At 37.8% G+C, this 11,793-nt stretch overlaps 1 protein-coding gene across 1 annotated transcript in view; it reads left to right on the top strand.

The window, feature by feature from the left end:
* The first annotated feature begins 798 nt into the window (after positions 1-798).
* Positions 799-11,793, top strand: part of LOC144448362 (paired box protein Pax-6-like) — a 48,497-nt gene continuing 37,502 nt past the window's right edge. Inside the window, exons 1-2 of the mRNA XM_078138583.1 lie at positions 799-880; positions 9,289-9,635. Of these exons, the coding sequence (XP_077994709.1) occupies positions 799-880; positions 9,289-9,635 (429 nt within the window). The remainder of the gene's footprint in view (positions 881-9,288; positions 9,636-11,793) is intronic.

Genomic DNA, 11,793 nt, shown 5'->3' with positions numbered 1-11,793 from the left:
TGTGCTTTATACAGTGCCGCGTCTTATAAATCTAGAATCTGTCAGGAGTAAGTCTTGTGAGCTTATTGTAGCATCTCAGCCGCCAGGGTACCTTTAGCATTCACATTTTCTCGGTTTCTTTTCCCGGTTACGGATAGCGGGACTATCTGTTCCGTTATGGCCGGATTCTTTTCTTAAATAGCCCCAAAACATTCTGCTTTTCGTGGGGATTTTCAACGGGAAGTTGGGAAGAAGTATTGTTAGTGTTAATAAGAACTTTCCATGGCGTAGTAGTCGATAGCTAAGAACGGGACGACTGTACCTATAATCGCTACATAATCACTACGTAATCCCTCTCAAACTAGTTGGTTTCCAATCCCCCCAGAGGACATCTTGTTTTGCTCTTGTATAAAAACAGACAGAAACAGTGAAAAAAATCACTTTGAGTTGAGAGCGGATGAATTTTTTTTCGTTTTTTTTTTGTAATTGCGTCGAGTGGAAACTGTGAAAACCGATGCCTGGTTTCGTCTCGGCACCGCATCGACCGAATGCTTTAATGGCAACTTTGGCTCATTAGAACTGAAGCTTTTGTCGGAGTTTGCAAGCTTTTGTTCAAAACCACGGGTCCCCTTCAGATCGGGTTGGACAGTAACACAGAGGAATTACTTGTAACTCGGAAATTCAGTGTGCCACTGATAATAGTATAATGTTGCTTCGGTATAACTATTAGTGAATATTTCACGACCATTGTTACAGTGCCTTGCCTCACTATGATGGGTCCGTATAAAAAGTGGCAGAGTGTTTCAATCTAGCGACAACATGTTAGACTTCGTAGCGACTGGATGGCTTGGCCGGCGACAGACGATGTTACCTCTCCTGCGAAGCAAAATTATTTTATCAGGTAAATCTCTAGTTTTTCGTTGTGATGTTTTCATCGTCAGAGGAATTTGTTTAGCTCTTTAGATTGTTTTGTCGTCTGCTGGGATTTCAAGACTGTTCAGTCACGAACCGACACCTGTTGACTTAATAGCTATGTACATGTAAATGTGTTGATCTTCACTCCAACGGCTTATTGGTGTAATCAACGAGTCACCGACAGTTATTGATATTGCTTCCAAGTTAATGTTTTAGTACTCAACTTTGTTAACCTGGTACGCTCTCATTAACACCAATCTACAAATATTGAACGCTTCGGTACAGTTTGTGAGCCTAGTCGATGTTTCTTCAAAAAAATACACCACTGTTCCTGAAGTGTTAATTGGTGACCAAGACACTGAGTTTGTTGTATGCCTTCATTTAAAGTGACACTTTTATAATTGTGTTCATGTTTAAAAAAAAGAAAAAAATATACCAGTGTTAAATATTTATTATCTACACAAAACAATTATTTCTTTCTCTAAATAATTGCTTTTATTTGATTGGGGAGTTAATAGCTGGCGTTGTGCTGTTGGGTTTATTGATGGGGTAGGTAGGGCTAATTGAATGCCATGATGTGCGTGTAGCTGTGCGTCCCAAATCGTGTGTCTTTTACTCCCGCAGACAATGGCTACTTATCGGTTCCACGAACAATATAGGTAATGTGAGATAAGTCGCCCATCAAAGTCATGCTTTCTGTTGTTAACTTAGACATTAGTACCAGTGTTCAATCACTATAATCCACCTCAATATTTGGTACAGTTCTTGCAAGCTCACCCCTTGCCGACCTACACACGGTGATGATTCACACCATCGGCGGATGTGATTAGGTATTTAGCATGTGGCTGATGATGACGTGACGCTAGTATATACAGGTGTAAGGAGGTTTTTTTTTTGATCTCATATATTACGTGTATACCGCGTTGTTGATAATACGTTGTGGATTAGCTTGATGATAGCACGGTCAACGCTACTACTACTATACTGTGTGTATATGAATAATCGTACTGCCTATTCCATATCATCTCATGTGTATGCATGACTAGGGCGGGACCCACAACTCCCAGTACAGTCGTAAACCGGTGTGATATGCTCCGTTCGTAATTGCGACTCTTCATTCATAGTAAAGGAGTGAAGGGGACTCGGTCATCTCAATTCTTATAAACAAAAGCATGATTTCAGTGCACGAGAAGAACTGCATTCTTAATCAAACAAATTTGGAAACGTCCAGAAGCAAGCCGCCGCAACGTGGTGAGTTCAAGCCGCAACGTGGTGAGTTATGAGAAAAAAAATCACATCAAAATAAGACAACTATTCCTCTTAAGATTGAGTTTAAGAAGAGCAATTTTTTTCTGTTTTTTTTTTCGATTTGACATTTCTGAAAGGGAGCCTTGTCGCTTGGGTGAACACCTACCGAAAAAAATCGCTCTTGTCACCTTTTTTACTGACTCGGGTTTCGTGAACACATTGGGCACTCGTCTGTATGTAATAACATTGCTAACATTCAGTTTCTCGACGACCTGATTGGTTAGCATAGATTTCAATGGGGGAAACGGTTGAAGAGTTCGCTGAAGTCACAACATGACAATGCTAGCTAACAAGGCCACGGGAGATGTCCAGTTCGTGTTAATTTCTTGAGTCCGTTCCCAGTAAATCGCATTGCCCTTATTTTCTCTCCAAGTATACTTTCACACGGACACGATTTCTCTGTAACGCCGTCCATCATCTTGGTTTTTAATAACACTAGCTGGAAGACCTGATGTAAGTTTTTTTTTTCGAGCTGATCTCTCCTACTTAAGTAACTTTGATAATGACAGCTAGGTTTAGACTATAGAACTAGTGGTTGTACTTTTTTCGGTACATTGCTTGTTACAGCATGTACTATATTGTTTAAAATGATGTGCTAATTTTCGCGGCACTTTGTCTAATTTGTTTCCATTGTTTTATACGGCAGATGGGACACAAGTATCAATTGGAGATTTGGAAAGTTAACCCTAATTACGTCATCTTAGCATTAGTTTTACACTCTCGCAAACTCGTGTTATTGAGACAATAGTGTATTAAGTTGTCTGTGCACATGTGCACTCATTAGTTTTTCACACTTCCGAAATGAGCTGTGTTTGAAGCGTCCATGTTGATATGTGTCATAACTTCCTATTTGGTCGTGGAAGGGCTATCCTTCTCTATCTACGACGGTTCGTCATCGAGGCCACCCCCTCCCCATCAACGATAATTCGTCATCGAAGCCCTCCCCCTCTCCTCTTCTATCCACGATGACTTCTCATCGAACCCCTCTTCTTCGATCCACAAAAGTTAATCAATGAAGTCTCACCTTCCTCTCGCCAAGATAGTTGAATTGTCCCCAACCGCTTGAATCATTACCCGAGTCATTTCGATTGCTAAATGGCGACAGACCAAAAAAAGTAGCAAGAAATTTCACTTTCACATCGTTTACAGTGAATCATCCATCTAAGATGTATTTGAAACTTTAATATATAGCTGCATGAGTTGAAGAATGCACCAACCAATATGGCTGTTATAATGTCATCAGAAAACTAGTGGCTAACATTTGATTTGTTGCATGATAATATCCCCTTCCGTCAATTTTCGCTCCGAATTACCCTCCTGGAGGACTCTGTGAGATAGATACCATACTTAATGACCACTTTGTAGCAACGTACTATATACAGTAAAGTTTTGTCAGTTTCACTGTTTTACATTTGTAAGATATTCCTCGGATGTTAAATTCCATGACAACGTGTTAGCAATGTCGATTTCACAAACAATACCATGCAAATGAGAGACCTTTAGATCCCGGCATAGTTTGCAGCATATATTGAAATGATGTTACATTTCCTGACGTAGAAGGGTTGTCAATTTCCACCCATTAAGGATATTTCACTTCCATAGATCACCAAGTGTAATTCTAACGAGGACATTCACTGTGAAGTACTAACAATGGAAATAAACACAACATTCATATTTGGCGTCATAATTTCAGAGATGTGAATTTATTGTGTATATTTGATTTGACTCGTGTCGATTACAACATTTCATTTTATAAACACGGTGTATGGAGTGTGCAATACAAGACTAGGGCATATGTAAACGATTCTCTGTTTAAGAGTTTATTTAAATAGTGAGTCTTACCAAAACGTAATTGTTGTCGTGTTTACGCAGTGTTCAACATTCTATGAATCCTATCCAAATATAGAATGTACCGAGTCATGATTTCTTAACGCGGTCACAATAAAAAGTCACTTGATTTTCTCTTCAACCTGGAGCCATGACTCGGCGGCAAAATGTGAACAGTATACTAGTACACGATGATGTCAGATCATGATAAGCTAGAACTAACATCACACTTGACCAAGAGAGCATCACACTCGAATTTATGATCTTAAAGCGCCCCCCCCCCCAATAGTCTGCTAGAGTTGGACATTGTATCAATTATCAACACAGTCATTGCAAATTACAATATTGATATCATTACCGTCTCTCTCCATCAAATGTTAGAGTCAACTTGCATCAAAAACTGAATATACACGTGCGCAGTTTTCCATGCTCAGTTTACATAGATATCAATAAAGCACAAAACTCACTCTCTTTACAGCGTGATTTTCCTAAACTTTGGCAATCATTTTCAAATCGATAATAAAATCAAGGTAACTATAGATTGAAAAGATTGACTGGTGATATTGTCTATTTGGGTGTCATCTTAATACAGCGCACACAGAATGAACTGTCACATTTAAAAGGCAGTCCTCCTTTGTATTGATCATAATGAATTCTGATGTATTCCGGTTTCTTTGCTTTGTAAAAAAACATCATTTAAACTACTCCTGGATTAGTACGTTTTCTCTGATTTAATTCTAAAATGATTTATTCATATTTTAAAAGGTTATGAATATATCAAAATATGGTGTAGAAATCTGGGGGGAAAAAAAGAATTTAGAGTTTAGCGTCGACGTGAGAGTTTTTGGTGTTGCATGCAGCACTGTTCCAATTGCGAGTAGTGTATGCATGCATGTAGACGTGGTTGTGATAAACCATTTAAGCGAGTTTGTGCAGTAACCGCACATCGATTCACTTCATAGTAGGAAAATTGGCTAGATTGCAATTTAATACATCATCCAAGCTTTATTTGAAATAATTTGAACGACTTCTTTTCACTGTTTGGCTACATAATGATAAACTACCGGCTGCACTGTTCTACAGTCAAAATCACATGGCGGGGCGTCATTTGCGCTGATAGGAGCCCCTACAATGTCGTTTTTCAATGTCTCCTTTCTTTATTTGACGTTGTTCAGACAGAACGAGATGCAAAGTTAATAAAATAGTATTTTTCAGTAACCGTCAATTTAAAGATTGTCAGCTCGCTAATAAAAGTATGATCAGTAACGTTGATTGGCCAATATTGGTTTTTCAGTCTTCTTACAAGCGCCACTTGAATGATCGTGAGTTATGACGTTTCTGTCACCACTGGGTGTCCTTTGCGTATTAGATGATAAGGCTCGCAATAATTGACGAACAGTCGGACTTTTCCCATACTACTCTCTCGGCATGTAGGTGTTAATATTCGCTGTATATTTGCTTCTATTACGTCCGTAGTGGGGGACATTTGTCGTCAAGAAATTCGTCATCTAAGTCATATAAATCGTTATCACTCTTGATAGGTGAATACATGTCGCAATTGCTATGTTTGATTGTTCCTTGTCCGGTATTGAAATGTTGAGATGAAAGTTAGAACTCAGCACGTTGTGTGCTAATAGTTAGTTAGTTAGTTAGTTAGTTAGTTAGTTAGTTAGTTAGTTAGTTAGTTAGTTAGTTAGTTAGTTAGTTAGTTAGTTAGTTAGTTAGTTAGTTAGTTAGTTAGTTAGTTAGTTAGTTAGTTAGTTAGTTAGTTAGTTAGTTAGTTAGTTAGTTAGTTAGTCAGTAACTAAAACGCTGCAACCAAATGTGTATCTATAGTTGTGCAGTGCTTCAGATCTTTTCCGAGTATACTTTCCTTGTTCATTTCTGACATGAATACCCCCCCCCCCTCCCATCAAAGGAGTTATTTAGCTATGTTGTTGTTTGGTTTGCACTTCTTCAGAAACATTGCACAATTTGTTTTGGAATATGAGTCAAATACATTTGGGTGAAAGTAGATTTTCGAGGGGAATTTATGTTCGGATCTATTGATATTAATACATTGCATGGATGCAATTAGCCCATATTAGGCACTAGATTGTAAAATTTACTTTATCTTTACATGCCACACAGTTTACTGAACAGAGCACGTAAACGTCACATAAACTACTCCAAACTGTAGGCTTTTTGAACCACAATAACTCCATATGACTTTAAGACACCATAACACAATTATTGACAAGTTTTAAGATGGGGCAGTATTAGATGCTTCTGGGATGAAATCATTTCCGTTTTCTTTCTTTCGTATTTGTATCTATGAATTGAGTTTAGCTAACGGAAGACACGAAACCACATCTTCCTAGGTGACCCACCAACGTGTTGGCCATGGCCAAGTTGGCCATGCTGTCACGTGGCTGTCCATCCAGCAATTCTTGAATGTGTCGAGTAAATGATTGCAGCGTTACGTTGTGCTTTTTTTTAATTTTTACAGTAACGTGTTATGCTTATGATTTGCAACGTCCGCTTCTTTCGCGATTTTTAATATGGGACCGACTCTTTGTAATCACACATCAAGTAATGAAATGTTTTTAATCAGACACTAGACTGCATTGCAGCGCGTGTCGTTTCCTGTAATTCATAGACGGCGTAACAAGGAGAAAGTTCCAGTCGTATTCGTAACAATGAGGCTTACTGTTGCAATACGTACGACATCCCATAATCCACAATCCAATATCGCTCCGAACGGTTCCGTGAAATTAAACTGGTATTCTTTTCATAAAAAAAAATATTTTCATATTACAACAAAGAAGGCTTAATGTTTAGTAATGTAAGGCCATTAATATCGAATCACTCCAAGCTTATTGTTACTGTACAGTCAAAGGCTTTTTTTTCAAAAATCAACATTGTGTCGAAAAGGGGATATTTCTTAAGGCCATGAATTGACGGGTTGACGTCAAAGTAAATTGCAGTGTTTACTTGAAACTTAGTTGAATGGTACGAGTGTGTTATAGCATCTCTATCTCTTTAACTTACTATTTTGGACATTTTTTATGTATTTGTCTGTCAAGAGCCTTGTCTGATGGCAAAATCTATGTGATCGAATCGAAGGCTTTGCCTCCATTACTTGCCCGTTGTAAAATAGTGACGCCCATCACGATAAGTGTATAGTATAATATGATGCAATATATAAGTTATTTGGTAGTTGTTTCTGAAGCGGGTATATGCGAGTCGGAGAAGTCTGTCTGGTTGCTGGGTTATGATGGTTACCCATAGCTCGTCGATCAACGTCGCCTAGGCTTGGGAACATGGGAGGCAAGTACTCAGTGTCACCGCTACCTGCCGACTTCAAAGTACCGATCATGAACCGATGCAATCGACCAGCATTTGTCGACTGTTTGACGCTTCTACCAACAGTTTACAAGAAAGCGTTTTTCCTTTTAGTCAATGAATAAAACTAGTGAACAAAACGATCGTAGCTTGGAGCTACGTGATTGAAACACGACACAGTTTACGGTGCGTGTCAGCATGGTTATATATCCGTTGCCGCTAAGTCGAAAAGCGCTGGAGGGCCACGACATTTGGTGTCACATCGACTAGTCGGCTCTTAAAAAGTCAATAAAACAAATATACCGTACGAAAGTTCATCTTTTCTACTCGGTCATTACTACAGATAGTCTATAATTTTGATTTGTTCGTGTCAAATTGTTTGTTTGTTATTTTTATAGTTTCTTTACTCACTACGAACTTTCCGATATATCGCTCATCGCATCCACATCGCCGTCTCCTAAGGTAGTGCCTTCGTAAAAATGTCATAACTGGCGTGAATTGCATAACGAAGTTATCTAGTATGTTAAAAACTCGTAACGATGCACACTTATACGATAACTCCCTCCCCTTTCTTTCCCAGCTCTCACGAAACTGTGACCGGGTCACTGACTGACCTCTGAACTTTGCAAGAGTTGTGTATCAACCACACTACTAATATTCCAAATTAAACAAACGACTTGAAATTAAAAAAAAAATTAAAATCGTGAGACATAAACAAATGATATATTAACGAATACGCAAGTTAGATTACAAATTCGATTTTATAATCAGTTTGAAAAAAAAGAAACATAAAAGTCATTATCACTGTGATACGAATTAAGCGATACAGGAATTGTGATTCAATTCTCTCTAAAAAAAACAAAAAAACATCACTACTACCGGTAATATCTACCATGAACAGATAAAGTCCCTTAATTGTTCATTAATACACACTAAAGTAAAATTCCCAATTTTCAATAATTCAAAATATTACTTTGATCCAACTCCAATGCTAATTATTATCAGCCAAGAGTTTGTCCCGTTGTAGATTACCAACAACTCAACTTTTCAGTTAGTGACTTTTTATTTAAAAAAGAAAAGTTACTTCCTTGAGTTTAAATTCACTTCAAATCTGACAAAAGAATTTAAAGATTTAAAAAACAAACTTATATTCAGTTGAGACAGCGTTTTTATTAGTGGGCAGGGTCTTGTAGTCGATCACAAGACAAGACAAATTGGAATAGTTAATTTAGTTTTTAGGTTTAAAAATTACAAAAATAGTAAAGTACATTTTCAGAAACAAAAACATCTATCTTCTCTTTCGTTGTTATTTTAAGTTATTCGTGTGTTTGATGAGCACAGATTCGACCAAAAACCATACTGGGTTCTACCAATAGTACTTCCTTGGGAACATTTTTTGAACTGGCTGCCACAAAGATGTTTAACCAAAGAGTGAGAATTTCAAATTAATAACTTTCGTTTTCGACTTTGATAGTTTGTCTTACTACAAAGAACTGAAACATCTTAAGACATAGTTAATAGACTAAGTCTTGTTTGACATCATTGAATGAATAATTAATATAAAATTGAAATGTTATATTTTGTGTGTTTTGTAATCCCAATTGCAATATGATATATTTAGTATGATTTTTGTCTTCAAATAAAATGTAAATTATTCATTTAGAGAGAAGACCATTCTAGACTACATTATACATTATACATGTTTTAATGTATCTTTCTTTTCTTTCTCTGTCGCTGTCTCTCTATCGTTGTCTCTCTCTCTCTCTCTCTGTCTCTGTCTCTGTCGCTCTCTCTCTCTCTCTCTCTCTCTGTCGCTCTCTCTCTCTCTCTCTCTCTCTGTCTCTGTCTCTGTCTCTCGCTCTCTCTCTGTCGCTCTGTCTCTCTATCGTTCTCTCTCTCTCTTTCCTCTCTACTCTCTACTCTCTTTCAAAACAGGTCACAGTGGTGTAAATCAACTTGGGGGTGTTTTCGTCAACGGTAGGCCTTTACCCGACTCTACGCGGCAGAAGATTGTTGAACTAGCGCACAGTGGTGCCCGACCCTGCGACATCTCACGCATTCTCCAAGTGTCCAACGGATGTGTTAGCAAAATTCTGGGCAGATACTACGAGACGGGGTCAATTCGACCCCGGGCGATCGGAGGCAGCAAACCAAGAGTGGCCACGCCAAATGTTGTGGGTAAAATCGCCCAGTATAAGCGAGAATGTCCGTCTATATTTGCCTGGGAAATCAGAGACAGATTACTACAAGAAGGGATCTGTACCCAAGACAACATTCCAAGCGTAAGTTTTCTCATTTTTAATGAACATTTTTCCTCTTTTTTTGTAAGAGCCATAACATAACCTTTCACTTGTATATCTGAACAATTACAAAAAAAACCCGTTTCCTAATATATGAAATCATTTTTAGATCAACTTGGCGTAGGAATCAAGCGTTGTCCTTTGAGGTGGTTTTTTTTTGGAACACACAGCAAAAACGTGACCCAATATGAAATGAGAGAAGTCCAAACTTTGTCACACGTATCACAGGTGGTACTGCAACTCTCCCCGAATAATATAAAACCGTGTCCATACACATCGAATAGATGAGTACATATGAAGGTCCTTTCAAATGGTGCCACAGTTTTAATTTGTCATGACCCAATTTCTGTAATTGAGGTTCATAATTTGTTTGTTTTCCTTTGTATACCGGTAACCTTCCAAATTGTACTATAGCAATATTTATAAACCGCATGTCATTGAGACCAGGGGAGGGATTATCTCATGTGGTGTATATGTATGTGAGAGAGAGAGAGAGAGAGAGAGAGAGAGAGAGAGAGAGAGAGAGAGAGAGAGAGAGAGAGAAAGAAAGAGCGAGACAGACAGACAGACAGACAGACAGACAGACAGGCAGGCAGGCAGGCAGGCAGAGACATAGAGAGAATGAAAGAGAAAGAGACAGACAGACAGACAGACAGACAGACAGACAGACAGACAGACAGACAGACAGAGACAGAGAGAATGAGAGAGAAAGAAAGAAAGAGAGAGTCAGATAGACACACACAGACACACAGAGAACCTTGCCAAATAACAGATGTGTTGGTTTCTATACCATCACTATCAATGGTAGTCTTGTCATCGCAATGTTATCATGATGCCCTTAAACTGCAAAGATAACTTTGTTTCCTATTATGTTGTAATTCTGTCCCTAAGTCTAAATTGCTTTATTAGTTGTCAACTTCATGAGAGTAAGGACGTAAAGTCAGCGGTAACATCTATGTGCATGTAGGTTGACCAGATGAACGTGGAACAATTCTACTGTGTCTGTGTTGTATAATATATATATATATATATATATATATATATATATATATATATATATATATATATATATATATATATATATATATATATATATATATATATATATATTATACATACGACCATTCTTTTGTTCTGGACCAACTTTTCTATTGCTCCACCAGACAATTGTTGTTCACACCTAAATGTTAATCGCAATGCAAACTGAGTCTGACTATAAATATGTTGTTTGTCAGAATGTAGAATATACACGTTGTTATACATTAATGTTCGTTAATACCAACATGGACTGTGTCCTACTCACCATTTGACGATAATTCATTATCTAATTTATTATCCAGAACAAAATGCAAACGGTGACATGTTGTGTAGTCATGTTTAGACGACTTTTTATCCCCTGAAATTGTCTTTTGTGTCCTCATCAAGAAAAATGCCATTGTTTTACTTATTTTGTTCCAGTAAATAAAAATTGTAATCACGTTTACGGTATCATTTATGTTGTTAATTTCGTCGCAAAACATATTTTCAGCAAAACGTAATAATGTCGTCTGCGTGGTAAAATTTCATCGCAAAACGTAATAATGTCGTCTGCGTGGTAAAATTTCATCGCAAAACGTAATAATGTCGTCTGCGTGGTAAAATTTCATCGCAAAACGTAATAATGTCGTCTGCGTGGTAACATTTCACCACAAAACGTAATAATGTCGTCTGCGTGTTTGGCAAGTCAGAATTAAGACGGTTGGTAACTATAGTGGACTATCTTACCTGTACATGAATCGAGTGTTATTGCAGTTTTCAAGTCACGTCAGTCAAGTATCAAGAAATGAAGTCAAGATAACAATTACTGCAAAACAAGTATTGTTATAGAGAAAGTCAATTGAAACCCATCCAGATTTGATGACTAAAGAAAGAGACGTCAATTTGTGACAAGTGACAATCTGAATCAAACAATTGAAGGGTTTTTTTTATATTAACAACTCCTTCGTTTTTTTTAAAACACTAACGAGTATATGAGAACGACTTCTATGCTTTCCCTCGCTAGTGTTGATCATTTTGACGATATGACCGCTGCCAGGGACAGAAAACCCTCTCCGTTGGTGACAACTCAATTGGACGGTGTGAGCACCGAATCAGGCATGAC

This window comes from Glandiceps talaboti, chromosome 17 (assembly GCF_964340395.1).
Source record: "Glandiceps talaboti chromosome 17, keGlaTala1.1, whole genome shotgun sequence".
Classification (NCBI taxonomy): domain Eukaryota; kingdom Metazoa; phylum Hemichordata; class Enteropneusta; family Spengelidae; genus Glandiceps; species Glandiceps talaboti.
The sequence above is the reverse complement of the archived record's forward strand: the minus strand, read 5'-3'. Positions and strand labels throughout refer to the sequence as shown.